This window comes from Lissotriton helveticus, chromosome 5_1, assembly GCF_964261635.1.
Source record: "Lissotriton helveticus chromosome 5_1, aLisHel1.1, whole genome shotgun sequence".
NCBI classification, from domain to species: Eukaryota; Metazoa; Chordata; class Amphibia; order Caudata; family Salamandridae; genus Lissotriton; species Lissotriton helveticus.
Window position 1 is genome coordinate 812,248,163 of NC_136065.1, and position 22,975 is coordinate 812,271,137.

The 22,975-nt window shown below is 40.6% G+C and overlaps 1 protein-coding gene across 1 annotated transcript; it reads left to right on the forward strand.

The window, feature by feature from the left end:
* Positions 1 to 16,113: 16,113 nt before the first annotated feature.
* Positions 16,114 to 17,873, forward strand: LOC144752552 (uncharacterized). The gene is made up of 2 exons (XM_078640449.1): positions 16,114 to 16,555; positions 16,891 to 17,873. The coding sequence occupies exons 1-2, from the start codon at positions 16,114 to 16,116 to the stop codon at positions 17,778 to 17,780; spliced, it is 1,332 nt and encodes a 443-aa protein (XP_078496575.1). The 3' UTR covers positions 17,781 to 17,873.
* Positions 17,874 to 22,975: the final 5,102 nt, after the last annotated feature.

Sequence of the window (22,975 nt, forward strand, 5' to 3'; positions counted from 1 at the left end):
TGAAATACTGTTCATGAAATATAGATGTTCCTTTTTCTTTACCCTCCTTTTAGCTGCATTTAAGTGGTTGCTCTGAATTATTAGCGTGTTCCATTTTTCCTAACCATTTAGCTACATGGTTATTCCTAATTCCTTCAGTACAAAATAAAGTCTTTTGCCTTACCCACCTTCGAGGGGTACACAAACTGTGATATTATAGCATGTTCCTTATCTTTACCGTCCTTTAGACACACCATACCAAGTCTAATTTTTGAAAATTTCCTACTAGTATGTTCCCTGTTTTTACCTTCCCTTTAGAGTTCTAAATGGTTGGTATTATCTATTTTCTACATGGTTATACGCTCTTCATGATTTTGGTTATCGATAGTTTGCTTACTGTGAATCTAATGCTTGCTGACAGTGATGAGAACTAGATAAAGGTTTTCAAAACTTCCTGAGTCTGTGGTTATTATAAAGAGTGCAAATATTATAAATGTTATTGTATTTTGGTGACTGCTTATCTTTTTCAGCTAGCTCCCTGATCCATTGTGATCATAGGTACCTGTGACAAGGATTGGTAAGTCAGGTACATTGGAAATAAATAGGAATGAACTGGGTTACTGGTAGTAGAGTGTAGGTTACCCGATTAATAAATATGGTAAATTTAATTTATGGTCCCAAAATGTGCATATGGTAAAATTATAGTCGAGTGACCTGCGCGCTCTATCAGTTGATATAGATTACTCTTGGTTGTGCAATAGTTCTTGTTGTTATTAACAGAACCTTTGTCAGAGATGACAAATGCTTCCATCAATAATCCACTACTGACTAGCCATAAAGTCAGTCATACCCTATTAATAAAATTTTCTTTTATCATGGTGGGCAAAACATGGCCAATGCCTAATGATTCCATCATGGATGACAGACTTATAAGTGAAATTTGTACTTACTTTTTCCAGCATTTGCAGTCCCACATTGGTTTTAATGTTATGTGAGTGATGGAATTATTTGTGTGAGTGTATGCTGACGTACTTGTATATAACACCAACATATTGTTAGGGCCGTGTTGCCACTTGTCTCCTAACTTTCAAATGTAGCAGACCTTGTAAACTGTTGCTGGTCAGTTTCTTTTGTTGGAAACCATCAACACTGTAGGAGCAAGTGACAGGGCCCCCAGTTCCACTCCTGAGGAGCTGGATGTCCTTGTGGAGGGTGACCTGACCAACTAGAGCCAGCTACGTAGGCCAATGGAGAGTCAGGTAAGCTATACACATAAAATGCACTTAAATTTATATTATGTATGTTCTTAAAAGAACGTCCAGTTTTAACTCTCACAACCCCATAAGATTATGTTTCATAGCAAGATGACATGCAGGTGTGTTTCATATACAAGCTATTGAAAAGCCACATTTGAAATATAACCTGTGGGTCTAAAATATAAATATATTGACTAGATTAAGCACATTTATACTAACGAAATATAAGAATTAGAGCACCCAAGGTGACGTCCCTGCTTTTAATATTATAAGAAAATGTCAAACCAAAAATGTAAAGATAAATTTGACTTGAACTTTATTTCAATTCTGGTTAATAATTTCTAATCTCCACTATGTTATTACCTTGTACAAAATGTACTCCTCTTACATTTATGATTGCAAAGAAAACTCTATATTTAAATATGTATTTACCACCAAGGTATGTTGTGTTTTTCAAAATTAAAAGTTTGACATTGATGAAGATTTACAGAATCACTCTGCAGCATGGGGAAGTTGTGTGGCCTAAAAGGGAAGCAGCAATCACAGTGACAAAACATTAACATCCATAATATCACTAAGCATGGTTTATGGTGAAGGTTGTTCTAATGTCATGTATGTTTTGGAACATGGCACTGACAGAGCCACGGTAGGTCCCTGGCTGTGGAATTAACTTTTCCAACTGTTAAGTCAATGGTGAAAGCATCTTTCAACAATTCACAGTGAGTGCACCGACTTTACCAATTACTAGCAATGCCTTCTTTTATGGACTGGGTACTCACTGACATTTGATAGGTGTAATCTCTACAAACAACACAACAGTCTTTAGTTTCTTTTAGGCAGGATGGCTACTCCATCACAATGCGATATATAGGCCATATCCATAATTAGAAGACCAATACTATGAAAAGCATTCGTACTGCAGTGGACAGCCCACTCAGCACACACTTGTGGGGTAGCTTGACCTATAAAGTCAACACATATAATTGAATAAGAACCTTTTTGTCATCATACAACATTAAGGGCCAGATGTAGGAGCCCTAATACCGGTCGGAAATGGCCGATTTTGGCCGTTTCCAACCGGTATTAGGGTTTTCAGATGTAGGGCATGCATTTACAGAATCGGTATTTTACCGATTCTGTATTTACCGATTCGGTAAAATTACCGAATCGGTAAATACAGACTCAGTAAAATACCGATTCTGTAAATGCAGATGTAGCTGGCACATGTCAGAGTGCCACAGGGCTTTAAGAATCGGTATTTTACCACCCAATCCAGGTGTGCATGCACATGTGTGCATGCACACCTGTGCCATGTGCCACACAGACATGCCCTTAGGGCATGTCTGTGTGCCACATGGCGCACATGCCTATTTTTGGGGTGCCAGAGGGTGTCAAAGTGACACCCCCTGCACCCTTGCTGAAATCGGTATTTACCGAATCTGTAAATACCGATTCGGTAATGCCCATTGATTCCTATGGGCTTCAATGCCCATAGGAATCAATGGGCATTACCAATTCGGTATTTACAGAATCGGTAAATACCGAATCTTAACGATTCGGTATTTACCGAATCTGAAATACCTACATCTCCCCTCCTCTTTTTTCCCACTTCTTAAATACCGATTCGGTATGAATCGGTATTTAAGAAGTGTTAAAAAAGATTTACCTACATCGGGCCCTTAGTTTTAGCCAAATTAAAAATAACACACACTTTTATAAACAATAAGATACATATTTATTTCAAGTGATTTGTAACCTGTTTGACATGTTATTGCCTCACAAGGTAAGAGATTTCACATCCACCAAATTACATGGTATATCACATACTGTTAATACGATGAGCTGTACTTCTGTCAAAATTGTGATGCAGTAACACTTCAAAATAAAATTCAATTCCCACCAATTGTATATTGTAAATAAATAGACATAAGTGTGTTGAGTGTATAGCGTGTCAAAGCTGTGCCAGGCAAGTGTACCAGCATTGACTGAGTAAACAGTGAAAGGACTTTTGATGGTGAACAGACTTCAATAAGTTAACAAAACTTCGAAGGTCCTCCCAGCAAAAAAGTGTGTATGGTGGTCACTGATCCTCATTATGTGTTGCATTCTGGCAGTAGCGCACACCTACTTGCACGCAAACTAAAAGCTATGGATAAGCACCAAGAGGGTGAATGTTTTCACCTTAAAGACTATGCATGTTGTTCACAATCATTCTTTCGAGTGTTCAGGTTGCAATATAATGTGACAATTCGAATGGCCTGATTTAGATCTTGGTGGATTAGTTACTCAGTCACAAATTTAATGTATATCATGTCTTCCTTATTTGAAGTGCTATAGGATATTATGCATTTGCAATAAGGCAGGTGGGTTGTCAGGCACATTTCTGATGGAGTTACCCATCTGCCAATCTCTAACCTATGCCCTAAAAGTTTAAAAGAAGTTGATATTACAAGTACTGTAGGACATATTTAACTTTGTCCCAGATTTAGTTTTTGCTGTGACAGATATCCCATCTACCTTAGTCAGGCAAGACATCTGTCACATTTGAGGCACAAATAGAATAATTATAAAAATATGAATGCAGCACACTGGCAATACTGTATTTGTACCTTTGCTCAAGTTCTATTTGCAACTGATCGTGTCATCTGATATACGTGCAAACTGTCCTTTCATAATGCGTTTCCTTAAACTCACGCACCTATGGTGTACATAAAGGTTTTAAACTACTCAAATGTATATTAAATGTGATGTCCTGAAGCAAAAGTGCTTTAGATTACATGACATTGATATTATCTTTTGGCCAGTACTTCAAGCTGTATTTTGTATTAGACACCCAAGACCATGTGCAGAACATTGTTGTCATTTTTGTTTTTTAAATAATACCAATACGTGCCTAGGTTTCATTTTGCCACATAGAATCTTCCTTTGTCAGCCAGATTACCCTGTCGAAATTGCAAAACATAACCTTTCTGGCTCAATACAATAGCATTATATTCTATGGCACTTGTAAGAAGGAGGGCAGCATCTGTCAATCTATCAATCAGGAACTTTGCTAAATGAAGATTTCTTGGCAATAGTTAAATAACAAGTATAGTATATGAGTTGGAGTGTTTAGATTGGTAGTTTACAAAAATGTCAGATATTCCATTCTCCCAAATACAAGTGCTACATCATAATATAATGCAATTTCACTAATGCAGCTAGAATATCCATAATAATTATGAAGCAGCAACTGGCCTACCTAAATCAAAATCAGCCTCTGTATGATGTCCCAGTGTATCCCCTTCATTGTGATTAGTACGGTGAGTTGTTATTTTTTTTACTTCTTTGATGGATGTATACTTTGGTATTATATGCACATATGAGTGCTTTTATGTTCCTCTAAGTGAAGTGAATTAGATGTTTTCCAGCCTTCAGGGGACACACAGAAGAGCCAATGGATTTTGGAAAGAGGCGCCACTGACACTGTGTCACCCAGTGACAATGACGATAGTTGGACTGGGCAGGATGTCTCAACAACATTGGAATATTAGTGCGCAGACTCGGGTCAGCAACTTGTGATCAAGTCCAAATCAACAGAAGATATAACATTAGTTCCTGTGCTTGTCTCTACCACTATGACCATCAACACCCTCACATCTGTCCCCCCAGTAACAAATACACCCCTAGTCATAGCTCCTCCTGCCCCTATCTCCCCAGCATGGGTGTTAGAGTAAGTGCTGGTACTTCTAAAGAACCTTACTGTGGTGCAGATGCATTGTTGAATGCCACCAAAGGTAGCAGTCAGCAATTCACACATGGGACTGGCATCCTGGATGTTATGTGGGCTGTCCTTTCTGCCTTATAGAGAGGTTCTCTCTCTTCTGGTGCCTCATCTGACACCAGGGATTTGCGCATTCCAATATGTTTCATAGGTCAATCAGTAACTTTCTTTTTCCAAGTCTTGAGGTTTACTATGAGTTGCACGTTGCATTATAGGACATGGAGGCTATTCCCTTTCCCATGTGTGCTAAAGGAAGTGATAGAGTAGAGAAGAAGTGAGCGACTAGAGTGAGTGGAATTCAGATAGGTAGTGTGTGTGAAAACATTTAGTGCCAATATATTTGTGATTAAATGTAGGAGTAGCTTGGAAGATTGTGGTTCACATATAGTTTATGCCATACCTTATGTATGCTAACATCTAGGTGGACAGGCCAGGCTGCAGATGAATATTCTCCCAGGTACACAATCTTAATTTCTTTATTGCCCACTATACTTATCATTTTCTTGCACCGCAAATTAGCATTGAACTTTTAAATATTTTAGAGTCTCTTCAATCCTTAGCCCTCAGTAACTGTGGTACTATAAAAACGTTACCTGGTAACACTTCCTGTTTTTGCACGCTCTCACCTGGGCTCCCCGGTCCATCACGGCACTGCCGATTAAACACAGGGAGTTTATACCAGGTTGGCAGTAACGCAGCTATTCAAAGATGGCTGCCAATCACTGGACAGCAGCGGTCTAGCTCTTCATATAAATTAACAACCTGACGCCAACACGCAGCAGACAGGCCAGGCTTCAGATGCGTATTCTCTTAATTCCTTTATTACCCACTATATTTTATGCACATGTCATTTGCTTGCACCGCACATTAGCATTGAAATTTTTAATATTTTAGAGTCTCCTCAATCTTTAACCTTCAGTAACTGCAGTATTTTAAAACCATTAAATGGTAACTCTTCCTGGTTTAGCAAGCTCTCTCCTGGGCTCCCCACTCCATCAAGGCACTGCCGATTGAATGAAGGGAAATCAAGACATGTCGGGCGGGCAGTGACGCAGCTATTCCGTGATGGCAGCCAATCACGGGATGGCAGCGGTCTAGCTCTTCATATACATGATAAACCTGGTGCCGACACATGCCTGTCTGCGCGTGGCCATTGCCAGGCACCAAGAGCCCTGCACCTTCACACCCATGTATTTCTCCTTTACCCACTCTATAACAATAAAGATCTAATTAACTTGAGAACAAATTACACACACTGCATCCCCATCTTCCTACCACCTTTGAAGGTCCTTTTCCCTGCTGTAAATGCAAGTTTACATGCTTTATTACTAAACCCACAGCACTATTAGGCAAAAACAATAGATCTCTATTACATAAACAGGTTTACAAAGCCTCTACAAAGCCCTCTCCTCCGATACCTTGGCCCTCCAATAAATCCCAAAAATCTCCCTCTTCACTCAAGTGTATTTACTTTAATGCTAGGTCAATCCCTAAACACTCAATACAAATCTGGAATCTTCTTACCTCAACACAACCCGACCTGTATTTTATCGGGGATCTTCTTACCTCAACACAACCAGACCTGTGTTTCATCACTGAAATGTGGCTACATCAGTCAGCACCATCAGGTATCCCCATAGCATTTCCTGACATTTACAAATTATTTAGGCAAAACATGGAACACAAACCAGGAGGAGGTATAAATATAGCATTCAAAGTTCTCCTGAACGTCGAAAGAATTGACTCCCTACTCACAGACTGGATCAAAATTACTATATTTAAATTACTTCCCCCGAATGGCCTTCCCTGGAAAGGAGCGCTTATCTATCGCCAGAGTGACCAAAAAAAAGATTTCAGCTTCAATCTAACAGAGCGACCAGCACATTTCACACTAGCCTTCCGCTTGAATGGAGACTTCATCTATCATGTAGATGTTGGGATCGACCCTCAACGTCCCTACTCTGTTTACTAATCTCGGAATGTTAAACCTACATCTCAAAAAAACTGGCCCCACTCTGCTGGACATATTCTAGACCTTCTATTCTTTACTGCCAAGCTCCCCCAAATCAACACCTCACCGCCTCAAACTTGGATATATAACTTGGTCAGTTTCCAAATTCCGATAACGATTAGTCATGACAGACGCAAGGCCCTGATCCAAGTCACCGCATGACCATGGAGACAGATCACTCTTGATGCATTTCAAGCAGCTTTCCCCACTCACATTCCCAGAAAACTCATAAGTGACATACACAAAGCACTGGCACAGTTCAATTACTCTCTCTCTCCCGCACATTTGACATCGTGGCTCCCCACAAACCACTGCCAAGGAACAATTTCAGACCTAGTGGCCCCTGGTACATGGCTGAACTAAAAACAGATACATCCCACTGTTGAAGTCTCTAGCGCAATTGGAGGATGTCCAAAAGCACTGTAGATAAACAACTATTTAAAGACACTTCACATGCATATCACACCAAAACAAAGACAGCATGTAGACAACATATTATTTACCAAAGAGATCAGGCAGGCAACTCCTTTAAGGAATTATTCAAAATCTTAAAAACTTTGTCAAATCCTCTGCTTGTTTCTCACAAGCCTCCCCAACATTCTGAGACACGTTGGCTGCTCATTTCCAAACCAAAATGTATATTATCTATAATAGCTTTCAAGCCACAACCAACCCACATATAGATATAACATACCAAATGAAATCATCAGTAGTAAATAGTTAAAAGCTTATTTCTCTAAGCCAGATGCAGGACTCACTAGCCAAAGTAAAATATGGTAACCCCTTGCCCCACAAACATGATCACATGTCTTGCTCCACTGATTGCTCCACTCATTACCTCAATATGCAATAAATCACTGATCCAGACACAGACCTGAAACAATGGAAAACAGCACCATTAACAAACATTTTGAAAAAAACAACCACAGATCCAAATGATCCCTCTATCTACAATTCCATATCTCTCCTTCCCATGCTGGCAAAAACCCAGAAGACCCTTGTAAACAAACAGCTCACAGCCTACCTTGAGAGCAACAGCCTGTTATACATCTCTCAGTCAGGTTTCGGACCTGCTCACAGCACAGAGACTGCTCTACTTGCAGTAGTCAACACCATAAGACTATCCCTGGATGTTCAACAGCCAGCCATGCTGGTTTTGCTTGATCTACAAGCTGCATTCTATACCATCCCACATTTAATTCTGGTGCAGCGCCTCCAACAGATAGGCATTCAGGGAAAGCTCTGGACTGGCTTGTTGAACTCCTCAATGAAAGTGTTTAAATAGTCTCCATTGGTACATTCCATTCCAGGACGATTCCCCTAAATAATGGAGTCCCTCAAGGCTCCTCCTTAATCCTTACACAGTTTAATGTGTATGTAACCTCCCTTGCCCAACTAAAAAAATATCTAGGTTTTGAAACATTTTCATATGCAGACAACACCCAATTAGTCATACCGTTTGGGCAGGATATAGAAAACGTCAAACCGAGATTCTCTACATGTATGAAGTAGATAGCCATCTGGATTTCTCGCAAGTGTCTCCAACTTAATGGGGGTAAAATAGATATTCTATTGTTTGGCAAAGCTCTGACATTCTAGACAGAAGACTGGTGGCAAGCAGAACTGGGCCCAGCTCCTTTGCCCACGAGAACTGTAGAAATCGTAGGTATAATTTTAGACGCTCAGCTACCAATGCATGACCAGATTGCCTCCACATGTGCCACCTGCTTTGGCTTCATGCGTCTACTCGAAAAAAAATCTTCAGATTGCTTCCTCCGAGCTCACGAAGAACACTCAGCCAGGCGCTAGTCATTACCCACCTTCATTATGGCAATGCCCGGTTCCTTGCCGCCAATGAATTTCTGCTATCAAAACTACAAGTTATTCAAAATACTGCTGCACGATTGGTAAACAACCTGCCTCCAAGAATCTCATCAGCTCCTATACTCAAAGCACCACACTGGCTCCCCATTCGTGAGACAGCACTGTTCAAACTGCTTTGCCTAAATCATAAATCACTATTAGGTCTAGGCCCAAAATACCTTCAATACAGGCTCACCCGTTATGTACCAAGCAGGAACCTACGATCAAGTAACCAGCTTCTCATTTGCCGCCAATGGGTTCACCCCGCTAAATACAGAGGCTGAGCCTTCTCCGACCTGGCTTTGTTCCACTGGAACAATCTCCTTCTGTTCATTCACATCTGCCCTTGTCCAGAAGGATTTAAAAAACACCTTAAACACTGGCTGTTTTAACTGTTGCCTCTCCAAATCCACCTGTTGCTTCTGCTCTGCGGAGTTCCTTCATGGATGAGGTGTGCACTATATCAATACCTAAATAGCATAACATAGGCTGTCTGGCATTTTAGTGTGTGCCCAACCCTTGACATTTTGTGCCAGAAAGGGAAACTATGTACATGGGGATATCATATGGCTATGGAGTGTGTTGGTAAGTGGATAAAGTGGGATGATGGCTAGACTTGGAATAGTTGTGTGATTATTGTTAAACATTCCAAATGTGAAATAATATTACTACATAATTATTGTTTTAAAGTTTTAAAACAAACAGCTAGATACTTCTATGGACATGTTGATGTGTAAAGAATGTGCATTCACTTGAGGTCTGGCGGTGTAGTAACATTGTATTAGTTGAGTATTTAATATTGGTTCATAGTATGGGACATGCTGGGAAGACAGGGTAAAGTCCTGTTAGATATGGTTTGCTGCACTTAAAGTTAAGTAGCAATGGTAGTTCACCTAGTGCATATAAAATCTTTTTAAAAGTTGTACTTACCTTCTATTTTGTTGTGCTTTATCTTGTAGTTCTTTTAACACTGCCAGATAGAGCCCTTGGCCTTGGAGTAGCAAGGACATGTTGATTTAGTAGGTTTTGTGGTTTTTGGATGAAGGGTTTGATTCTTTATGCTCTTTTTCCTCCAACATAGGTGTAAAGGATGAATTGATTTGCTTTGTGCAATGGACATTATTCTCTAAATAGAGCAGATTGAGTAGTGGCTTTCATTGCTCTGTCTGCCATGTTTAGGGTATACCTTTGTAAATGGAAAAAGGAAAATTCAGTGGACAGTTGATGGACTTTTGGCTATCAACCCACCATAGCTTAAATATGACAGACATTTTTTGACAGCCACCTGCATGAACAAAACTCAGAATGGAGGCCTGAGGCAGGGGGAAACTGCCCATCTGAGCTTTGAGACTCATTACTAATGCCTCTCTTATACAGAGACAAAATATAATTAATCACTTTGGGCCCTATTAAGATGCCAGTTGGACAAGTGTCTCATCAGCCTGGCTAGTTTGAATCCAGTGGCAAAGTAAGCAAGGGACCCACACCTGGGCATACCCTTCCGACTTAGAGCGAACAAAGAAAAACAAGTAGATGATGGATGGAGCGCTGAAAAACCGTCATGTATGGCCTCAGCAGTAGCAAACTGAACTACGGCAACTATCTCTATGCCGGAATCAACAAGAAACTAATTTTAAAACTCCAGACCATCCAGAACGCTGCCAAACTGATCTTAGATATCCCCCGGCACAACCACATCACTCAACACCTCCGTGATATCTACTGGCTCCCCATTAAAAGAAGAATAGCCTTCAAGCTCCTTACTCATGCCTAAAAGGCACTCCACAACATTGGAGCAGCATACCTAAACAACCACCTCTCCTTCCACGCACCCAAGAGACACCTCCAATCAGGTAACCTCTCTCTGGCCACCATTCCATGTATTTACAAGACCAGATTGGGAAGTAAGTCCTTCTCCTACCTCACAGCCAAGGCCTGAAACAACCTCCCCTCCACCTCTAGAAAGTCTCTACACTGCTCCAGTTCAGGAAGGGCCTCAAGGACTGGCTCTTCAGATGAGACCCTCGCGCGGGAGTAGCTGTGCTTTACCAACCCTGATTGATTGATTGAAGCAGATAGATTTTGCTTTCTGGGAGTTTTGACTCCACTCACAACACAACTTCGGTATCCCTACTCTTTATTTTAGCAATCCAGTTTCTTAATGGCATTGTAAATTGCTTTTTACATGTTTACTCCTGAAAATGTAAGTGTTCTGATGTAAATATGCATATTTTTTACTTCACTTGGTGTTTGCTTGAGGGTAATTAAGAGCAGTGCCATCAAATGGAAGGAATAACGCGGATAATTATGTCTGTGCTAGGTATTCTTAATCCAACAAGCCATTATATATTGTAGTAAGACCTTGCAGAAAAGCTACAATGTTACCCCTGTATGTCACTTTTACAGCATTTACTGGGAAAAGATAAATGAGGACACCGTTTCAATAAATCCCCAATTTTATTCAGTATTATCTCGCAGAACCTTAGGGTGGGAACAAATGGAAAGCGCTAATAGAGGGATGCCATTTCAGATTCAAAAGTGCTAGCTTTAAGTTTTTTTTCATTCTGAAGGAATAAATAATGAGGGGATAATGGGACATCTGCTGGCATCTGTTTAGACTCCCTCACCAGACGTGGCACTGCTTCATCACTTCACAGCTATCATTTAAATAAACATTCAAGAACAGCATTTTCATGCCTGGCCACATCTGTAAATACCAGACCCCTATTAGTTTTAGCTCATCATACAAAACGAAATAAAACTTCCAGATTCTTATGCCTCCAAATAAATGCACTAAGACATCTGTCCAGTCTTTCAAAACCACATACAAACATCACAAGGGAACCATCGGTAATAAACAGAGTATTTTCAGCCAGCTGCTCGCTTTAACTGAAATGATAATTCCAGATAATGATTGGATAGCTAAATATTTGTTTTAATAGCAATTATTTTAGGTGGTGTCCAGTGTTGTAAATAATTACACTATTGACTTGTTTTCGAAATGAGCCTTTCCTATTCTTAAGTGTTAAATCAGCCTCTTATAATGCAACTGAATATTTGCACGAAGTTAGCTACATGAGGAGTTGTTTTAACAATCCCTACAATGTTGGTCTTAATTACATAACTATTAAACTTATAGGGCTTATCACAAAACGAGCACTGAAAGTGCTAAATTAAAATAAGTTTCTGTCACAGTTGATTGTTATCTTAAAAGCTATAGACAGAGGTACATGGTTGTTTGTCTTGAGAACCTTAAAGGAATTAACTTCTTTGACATGTAATGCACCAGAAGTTTGGCATCTGTAACATAAGCACGAGAACACAAAAAAGCAACGTAAGACAAATGTTGTATGGCACCATGTAGAGAAAAATAATATGGACATACACAAATGTTGACAACAGTAAACACACAAATATCAATAACAAAAATATAACTGGAAAAAACCTAACATACAACAATATCAAAACCAAAAATAAAGAAATACCAAACATTGGCTACATAATATAACTAAAGAAACAAAAAAAAATTATGAAAACATAAAACGCCAGAGAACCAAATTAAATAATGTATGCATTAAATAAATAAGGAACACTCTAATTAGCATTTTCCACAAATGGTGCAAAAAATGTTTCCAAAGTCACCAGCAAAGCATTAAATTAAACTCGAAACAGGTTAAAAATAAAAATATTTTTCCAATTAACAAAAATTATAAAAAGGACATGAACATGTGCAATGAAATGCTTCCTGAAAAAGAATTACAGCAAAACAATATCACTATGCAAGACTGCTAATCTATGAAAGAAGACTGCAACACCTCAACAAACCACTAAGGACTTCAAAGTTAGTTTAACATTCAAGGAAAGCTAACAACATTAATAAATATATAAAAGTATTTTAAGATAAAAAGTCATTAAAACTACTCCACATGTTTATGTCTCCAAATTACAGGTTCATACTCTACAAGAAAGAAAAATGTAAAAAGGAACAGAAACAAAGATACAAACACACTAAGGGGCCTACTAGGATGACGGGCGGACTTTGTCTGCCTGCCATCCCATCGTCGAAAGGGACCGCCCGCCATAAGGGCGGGGGTCCCGTGGGGGAAATTATGATGCACCCGCCATAGTGGCGGGCGCATCCTGTATCTTTAACATTGTGCCCGCCGCAATGGTAAAAATACATGTTGTGCATTTCAAAGCACAACGTGACAGGCACCGCGCGGTGCCTGCCACGTTGTTCTTTGAAATGCTGGGGGGTACCATAGGAACCCCCCTTGTACACCCCCCCAACCCCTCCGGAGTCCCTGGAGGCCCGCAACGGGCCCCCAAAGCAGATTCTGTATGCCTTTCCGTGGCAGCAATGCCACCACAGAAAGGCATTGGAAAATGCCCATTCTAATATGGCTGGCGGTGTCTGATAGACACTGCCACCATATAGAACCCTTTGGCGGAAAAGCGGCGGACGGTCTCTCCATCCGCCGCGGACCCCCCAGCCATAATATTATGGCGGGGGGTCGATCCGCCCGCCATCCTAATGGGGCCCTAAGTGTCGAGCAGAAGAAAGAAAGCATTTTAAAAAGTTAGAGCGGCTATGGAGAAAACTATATGACAACTCTAATAAACATTGGTATAAAGCGGCCCTGAATGCATTCCATGCTAACCTGAAATTGGCATGCTGCACTTTCTACTCAAGCACAATTGAAAAGGCTAATAATAATGCCATGGAAAATGTTCAAATTGTATTTGACTTTACTGATCCCAACAGCTCCGCACCACCTTTGGAAACGAGTGCACACCTATGCCCTCAATTGTGTACGTTTATTTGAGAATAAAATCCCAAAAATCCAGGACAACCTGGCAGAAACGTCAAATAACGCTCCTATGAATAATAAGGGTCTACCAATGCCTACAGCACAAAACAAATTGAAGTTTACTCCCCCTACAACCAATGAAGTAGAACACTTTTTCTCTAAAAGCAAATCCAGTTCTCCACAGGATTCCTTCCCCCCCAAATCATGAAATTGGTAGCGAACAGCCTAGCTCCTATTTACCAGAAACTTTTGGAAACTTTCTTGGACTTTGGGATAGTACTCCCTGCTTGGAAAAGGGCTAACGCCATTCACTTGTTTATAGAAACCCTATTGCAAAACCCCAAATGCTTCAGATCAATTTCCTTGCTCCCGGGGGATCTCGAAGATTATCCCAAAAATTGTTTACACCCAGCTAACATGGTTTTTTAAAATATCCAAGCTCCTCCATCCGTCTTTAGGGTCCTACATATACAGAGACAGCACTAATAAGCATTAAAAACTCTATTAAGTTTGCATTGGATGCTGGTCAAAATGCTGAAATAATTTTGTTAGACCACTCAGTGGCATTTGACACAATCTTGCATGAGATCCTGCTACACTGTCTTCCACATATCAGGGCGTAACAGAAGGTGTTGGCTTGGTTGGTTTCCTTCCTAGACCATAGGGAAAACAACATTCTTCTTGGAAAATAAATTCATTATATTTGGAGTGCATCTGAGCTAAGCCCTGAGCCCCACACTTCTTAACATATATCTGACACAGCTGGCATATCTTATTGAATCCTTTGACATCTAGGTGGTGTCCTACGCAGATGATACCCAACTGCTGCTGATTTATAACAACAATGAGCCTGAGGCTAAAATGTAATTTGCAGCCTGTTTGGCAGCAGTCATGTGATGGCTCAAAACTAATTCCCTACAATGCAAACCAGAAAAAAAGGAGATCCTTCTATTAGGTGTGGGCCCTCTTCAACGATGGTTAGGGGCATGGCCAACCAGTTATACCACTCCCCCCCACTGAGTTGGCCAGGAACCTAGGGGTTCTCATTGGTACTCACCTATCACTCCAATCCCAGATCGCAGCAGTGGTTAAATCTGCATTCTGGAATGCTGGATTTTAAGTATGCTGAGGACATTCTTAAACTCCTGCATTGTGAAGCCCAGAAAACTGTAATTAAGTAATTGATTTTGTCAAGACTGGACTATGCTATTGTTCTATACATAGGACTTCCTGAACACATTATTCATATATACCAAAAAATGTAGAACCTGGCAGTCTACTTTCTCTTCAAACTTCCTAAGCATGCCTCAATAACCCAGTACCACAACCAGCTACACTGGCTACCAATAAAGAAAAGGATCATCTTTAAGGCTCTGAACATAGCACACTTGGCTTTTTTATAAAACTGGTCCCTCGTACCTGCATGAAAGACTCACCTTGTATTGCACCCAAAGAACCCTACGCTCTCAGTCAGACTGTCTTCTGTCCATCCCGTTCATTAAAAAGAAGGATTGGGGTGGCTCACCCTGCTCTATGTTAGCTGGCCAAACACTTGCATGACCCTCCCTCTGATGTATTCCAGGTAAGAAACTGTTTTGGATACAATGAAAAACACATTTGTTTAAAACTAACTAATTCCATTCCTTTTTTTGGCTGTTTCTGTCCCAGCACCAGGAAACACTAGTAGTAGCTGAGCAGTTAACAAAATGCCTTATTCATTTATTCAATTACTCCAAATACAAAACAGACCACCTCGAAAGCAAATATGCAAACAGAAATACAAAAGTAATATTAAAGTAACATTAATGTTTAAAAAATACAATAATAATAGAACAATCAAACCGCAATTAAATTTTAGATTAGAAAATAAATTGAAACAGCTAACAAATTGTCCCTTTTATGCAGAGTGACACAAAAGAAAACTGTGCAAAAACCAAAGCCAAACAGACCTGCAAAGAAAAGTTCTACAACTATAATGAAGCAAAGAGAATATCCAGAATGTAAGTAAGGATGTGCACCTCCAATGTAAAAATATTATGTGGTGGAGGCCAGGCCCCTCTCCCTGGGAACACTCTTTCCCCCACATGCATCAATGTGACAAATTGCGAATTCTTATTTGCGAAAAATAAGGAATCGCAAATAAGAATTCGCATAATGGGATGCATGAAATTAATCGCAATTTTTTAGCGATTCGGTAAAAATCGCAATTTTTACCGAATCGCAAGGAAAATGCGATTCCTTATTAGCGAAATCGCATTTTGCGAATTTGCTAATAAGGAAAACACACACATGATGAATACTGAAGTGATTGTAGTGTGCCTGCCTCTGAAACTAATTACAGACACCTGTGGGCTACATTCTACTTGAATTTGGCAGTTTGGAAAGAGTGTTTGGAAGGTGCTGGAGAGGTTCCTGTTTTCTCATGTGATTATGGAGCCAAGCAATGAGGTCTTGGAGCCCCAACAACAGCAGCAGCAGCCCAGGAAAAGGAAAGTCAAATTTAGTGACAAAGAATTGGAGATACTAATTGAGGAAGTGACAGCTAAGCATGAACAGCTTTTTGGTAAAACTTCTCTAAAAGTACCTGAGGCTATGAAAAGAAAAATTTGGATTACAATACAGGCAAAGGTCAATGCTGTAGGTGTCGCCCACAGAGACATCAGCAATCTCCAGAAGAGATGGTATGATTTGCGCAGCAGAGCCAAAGAGAAGATTGCGACACGCATTAAATCATCAAGGAAAACTGGTGGGGGAACTCCAAAAGACATACCAACTACCCCTTGGGAGGAACTAGTAGAAGGGACTTTACCAACAGAAGCAGTGATTGGAGTGTTTGACATAGACACCTCTGAGCAGCCAGGACCAAGTCAAGGTAAATTTTATTTGAAATCAGGGTACTGTCATTGACTGCATTACTTGTCATTAATTTTGAAATGTTAATAATGTGTTAACTACATTTTGGGCCAAAGTGCATGACATTTTTGATACATTTAGCTTTAAAAAATTGCATCATGGGACATGTAGTTTTCAAAATATTTCTTTATTGAAATCACAAAAACAGGGTCTTTTCAGGAAATATGTAGAGCCACTTTAAAGAGTATTTGTGAGCCATGCCTCAATATATGAGTGTCATATGTTAACCTGTAAAAAAAGAGTAGGCATTGGGAAATTTTTTCTAACAGTTTACTCCCACTGTCTCATTTTCAGATGCAGATTTGGATGCTGAATTCATTCAATTTGCAGAGTCCTTTACACAAGACTTATTAAATGATACTGGTAATAATTTTGACCCACCACCTTCACCCACTGTGGAACCACAAAGTCAAAGACGCAGACTGCGTCAACTGGTAGACACAGAATCTGAGGCAGAGGATAATGTGAACACTGAAGTCCCAAATACAACAGTCAATGCAGAGCCTGCACAAAGGGGCCCAGGCAGGCGTCAAAGACTGCGACAATTCATCCGGCGTCGCAGACGTCCTTTTCAAAATCATGAAGCAATGGATGACATTGTCAATGGAAGTGTCATTGAGAGGAAGTTATTAAAAGTACAGCGCCTGCAAGGAAAGGATATTAGGGTTATCAAGGGTACAATCACCAATATGGCCAAAGACATGAACATTATGAGTACAGCACTTGTCAACATGGTCAATGTCTCCTCAGATAAAATGGAACGCATGACATCAGCAATAGAGACACTATCTCAAGCAATGCAGGGCAACCAGGGTGCAGTTTTACAAAGAGCAACAGTAGTAAATATGCATTCCAGCACAAGAGCCATGCACAGAATGTGCAATAACACTTCAAAATTGATAGAAAGTACTGTTGCCATTCAAAAGGAAATGATGAAATGTTATGGAGAGCTGTCCTCTGGCATGAAGTCAATGCAAGGCCTCATTTCAGAGCACCATCAAGGGCAAAGTATAACTCAACCAGAGTCTGCAGTCACTGCATCTTCTGCTGAAAATCCAAATCTAAAAAGCAAAGCAGCTTCAGAAAGAAGAAGTGTGAGAAATGTAGCCAAAGATACCTTTAAAAACCTTACTTCAAACCCTGTGCAGGTTAAAGCATTGGGGTTAAGAGGAAGGAAAAAATGAGTCATATGTGGATATTTTGGGAACCTTATTTTGCACTGTTTTTGAATGTCAATATCCATACCTTTGAAGATTACATTTAAATGAGATTTTTTTTGAAAAACAGCAGATATGTTTGAATAAAGGCTCACATTACATTACTTTTGAACTGAAATAAAGTCTAAAGTTACAGCAAAAGCATGTTTGTTCCGTGTCATACCTTTATTTAAAAGTAATGCTGAGTTATCTCTGCTCTCCTTCTCCTTCCCTCTGCTGCATCAGGACCATTGATTCTAGGTTGGGGTTGGTGAGGTTGGTTGAGGTTGTTTGGGATGTTGTCTTCAAATTCCAATCCAAGTCCTCTTTCCATGGCTACATTGTGGAGCGTGGCACAAGTGGCAACAATCTTGCAACAGACATCAGGACGATATTGTAATGCACCTCCAGTTTTATGAAGTATTCTGAATCTGGATTTCATTATTCCAAATGTCCTTTCAATCACATTTCTGGTAGAGATATGAGCTTGATTATAATTTTGCTCTTTGCGGGTTGTAGGGTTGAGATAAGGAGTCAGGATAAAAGTTCTCACACCATAAGCACTGTCACCTGTGGAAAAGTTAAAAAAATTTAATTTGAATGCAAACATGTGAAAACATTCTTTGGCTGACAACAATATCAACAACATAACATGATAACTTACCCAATAAATATCCATCTCCAAAATGTCCTGCTTCCAACTTTGTGTATATGGCACTCTGTTTAAATATGTGGGAGTCATGAGCACTTCCAGGGAAACTAGCAACTAGGTCTGTGATTATGGTTTTTGAATTACAAATGGCTTGAATGTTCAATGAATGATACAATTTCCTATTCCTAAAAATGTACTCATTGTGAGAAGGTGGGCATATGGGGATATGAGTACCATCTATACAGCCTATGACATGAGGGAAATGAGCCATATTATAGAAGTCCAACTTTGTCTGTAAAAGTTCCTGCTGAGTACTTGGAAACACTATGTAATGCCTGATCCTCAACAACATAGCATTTAAAAAAATTCTGAAAAACCTTGAAAGGGAACTCTGTGACACCCCCCCAGCAATGGCAATCACACCTTGAAAAGAACCAGAAGCCAGAAGATGTAGGCAACAAAGTACTTGGACATGAGTAGGAATGGCTTGTGTTCTAAGGGTGGGCCTCTGTAGTATAGGATCCAAATCAGCAATTAATTCCAGTATAGAATCTACATTTAACCTGTATTTATCATAAATTTCTGCCTCAGTCTGCCCAAATAAATTAATGCGCACCCTAAATATCCTTTCACTCACTACTCTGCGCCTCAGAGCAGCTCTCAATCTCCGCCTACGTGCCAAGACTATGACTGCAGCCATGGTGAAAGGAAATGTAATGGTGAGAGTGTCACTTTTATAGCAAGAGCAATGAAAAACACATGTGCGTTTGGTTAAGAAAAAAATAACACCAAGTCTGAGCTCTTCTTATTTTAGGAAATGCTATTTGCGAATTTACAGAGAATCGCAAATAGCGTTTTTTCATGCATGCCATTTTTTCTTAAAAATGAGCGATTCCTTAAATTTGCGACTTATTTAAGAATTCGCAACCGATATGCGAATTCTTAAATAGCGAATTTTCACAAAAAACATGATGCATCCCAATATTGGATTTTGCATTCGCAAACGGCCAAATTCTCCGATTCGCACCGTTTGCGAATAAAAAACACAATGATGCATGTGGGGGTTAATTCCCTAGAGGACCCCGACCCAACCTTTATAATCATACCACACTTACCCCTTTTGTCGCAGTACGGTGAGCGGCTCCAACAGCTCCTTTCTAGCAAAGAAGAAGAGAACAGAGTTAACGCCATCAATGCAGAGCCACTGAAGGATGGAGGAGGCGGGTCTTTCCAAGCGAGCAGCCAATTACGGCGGGGAAAAGAGAGTTTGGAGAGAAAAACAGAGTGGCGCAAGAGGGGCAAAGACCGGAAGACGCTGGAGAGAAGATCGTGAGTTGCGGTCGTGGTCAAGAGTAGGAGAGTAGGAGAGCGGAACCCGCTCCACTGGGTTAGAGGATGTGGAGACATCATGGAGGGAACCGAAGAAGACAGCCCACCACCTACCACACAGGAACGGGAGGCAGAGTGAGAGGACGGCGATGTTCATGAAACCTGGAACAAGGAGTGGTGGTCGCTGTGGGAAGCATGACTCCCCCTCCACAACTCAAGAGAGTTGCGGCTTTCCTGGTGCGTGTTTGGGATGGATGGGGAGGTGCACAGGATAGTATAAGGAAGAAGGAGGGGGAGGTGAAATGAGCCACGTGAGGATCGGGAATCAAAAGAACAGTTTTGAAGCTTTAATCAAGAGGGTGCCGGTGTCCAGAGGTCGCGACCCGGCTCATGAAGTTTTTTTCTTTTTGTTGAATCTGTTTGGTAAAATGATAAAACCATTTGGGTAGAGGGCATACCCTTGTGGAAAAGAAGCCCAAGACTGGGTTTGAAAGAATGAACAAGAGGAATGCTGTAAACAGAGAAAGAGAACAAGAGGGCACAGCTAATCACGCACAGTTTAAATTGAATCAACTACGGCATGCAATTAGACACTATTGCACTTGTTTCCTTTCCCTTATACACTCTCCCCTCACACATTCTCCCTTCCGAAGGTCCTAGTAGTGAGGATATGGACCACATAAAAAAGCATATATTCCCATAGAAAAGAGGAAGAGGTACCTGCTCCACCATTTTCACCAAAGGAGTTCTCCCCAACATCCCTGGGTGTGGTGATAGTCTCTATCCCTTAAAACAAAATCTCTTAGACTGAATTACTTACCTAACTCTTCTTGTCCTCTTTCCTGGTGAACCAGGGATGACCCAACATGGAAGCAGGAGACCAATACAAATAGAAGAAGCAAAAGAGTACCTGTCAAAGAAGAGAGAGATTCAAAGAGTTTACAACAACCTACATTATTTCCAGTACCGCCTTATTTTCCCTTCATTATAATTTGTTTTGCCCTTATTTCTCCAGACTTTCTTCCAAATAAACACCAAAATTGAGAAACACGTACTATGTCCTAGTTTCATCTTTCGCTCATCCCTCACAAACTTGGTGTCAGAATTGGGACCAGAGAAGATGGAAGCCATTGTGCACAAGATGGCAAAAGGCCAGGACTGACTGGGAAAGATTATGGAAAAATTCCTGGCAGTGACTGAGGAAGACAGGGAGAAGCTCCATAACACCCTAACGGAACAACAAACCCAAGAAGCCGTAATCGGGAAGTTGGCAGTTGCCTTCAGCCAACAAAGGACCCAAGAAATGCTTCCTCGGTAATAATGCAAAAAGTATGTTGCTGGAGAAGACCCAGGTTTCTTTTTTGCAAACTTTGAGAGTATGGCAAGGTCTGCATCATTCCGTGTATGTAACAAGGACCCCTGAATTCAAAATTCATTCAATTCCTAGGTCAGGGACAAATATATATGAAAAATAACAACCTAGGCAATTATATCATCTTGTCTGTACAATGACGACTGGGAAAAGCAACACATTAGCAACTAAGGTTCTGCTTTTTATTGACACAATTACATGTAAAATACATATTTCATTAAAAGATTTGTATCTATATACAATATAGACCAAATCAAACAATATTATTAAAACAATAACACAAAATTAGAAAAGAACAACAAGTGGCACAATAATAAATTTGACGCGCGTTTCGGCGAACCAGCGACTTCTTCAGGAATAGCCACGTATTATTAAAACACTTTAGACGGTTCGATAGAATAGTTTAGGAAAACAGGTTGAAATGGATATATTGAATAATTTGTCTAATTGCTATCTAATTGCTATCACTATTATGAAGGGAACGCCCTTTCTTAATAGCGAGTCGCAAAACAGTATTTTGAGAGTTGCAATTGATATGCGACTTGCAAAAAACTGTTTGTACAGGGGCCCATGCTTTTTAGCGTGCACAAATGGGTCTAATACCCGTTTGCGCATGCTATAAAGCGTTGTACATCTGGCCCCAGGGCCTTATACTACACAGTGAAAGAGATGGCTGATAGGCGGTTGAGACCTTCCACATCGACAAAAAAGGAGATAATAGAGAAAGTATATTTGGAACAGTATTTCTCTTCCTTGCACACACCCATACAACGATGGGTCCGACAACCTTCACAGTTAACTTTGGGGAGAGCGGTAGAAATAGCAAGTGCCTATTATCGGGCACAGGAAATACAGAAGGGTAAAGAAGAGAACCAGTGGAAACATCCTAGAGGAACCTCAGCCAAAAGCCAAATAGTGTTAACCCAGAGAAGAACAGGCACCATCACCCTATTACAAGGGCCTGCAACCCTGCCAACACGACCCTTACCTCATCACGGACCCCAATGCTTTAATTGCAGGCTGTGCGGACATATTGCACATACATGTGCACAGTAGGAAGAACCAATGGACGCAGGGTTAACAAAAGTCCAAGTTTGGCACACTGGGAGGTTTCTGTCCTCGTTACCAACCCCAGGTCACTGTCCACAGATAGACACTGGTTATGTACAGTCATGCGACACCAGGCAGTCCCTGGGGGAGTGCAAGCTACTGCAGGCATTGTAAATATTCATTGTGTACATGGTGACAATAGACAATATTCCACCACTGAAGTACAGGTCCAACATATATCGTCAAAAAAACAGTACCCTAACGGGTACTCGCCGCACATGGACAATTTACTACAGGATGCCTGGAAAGAAGGGGAAGAATGGAGAAAGATAGCTATTTTCTCTCTGGTGCTGGAAAATGAGTGGAAAACGAGTGGCCATTTGGGAAGCACAGGAAAAACCAAAGGCAGAAGAGGACAGAAAAGAAAGAATGGAATTGTGTGGCCCAGCCCAAACTGAAGAAGAATGCATATGGGAAACCGATCGAAACTTTCACATTGCTCAGAGGGTTCCAACCCTGACAGAAGCCTGGAACAGAGCCTCTCCCGTGAAAAACCCTAACAAAGTAGGTTCCCGGTTCTCTGAAAAAAGGAGTCTCTTATACTGAAAGGGGGGGGAGGCCCTTGCCCCACAATTGCTAGTTCCTTGGTCGTATAGGGAAACAGTGCTGTTTTAGCCCATAGCCATTTGCTGGGGGTCGTTCTAGGGGAGAAAAGACAGAAAAAGACATACTGGAAAAGTTCTATTTGACAGGAATCTAAGGACGAGTACATAGATGTTG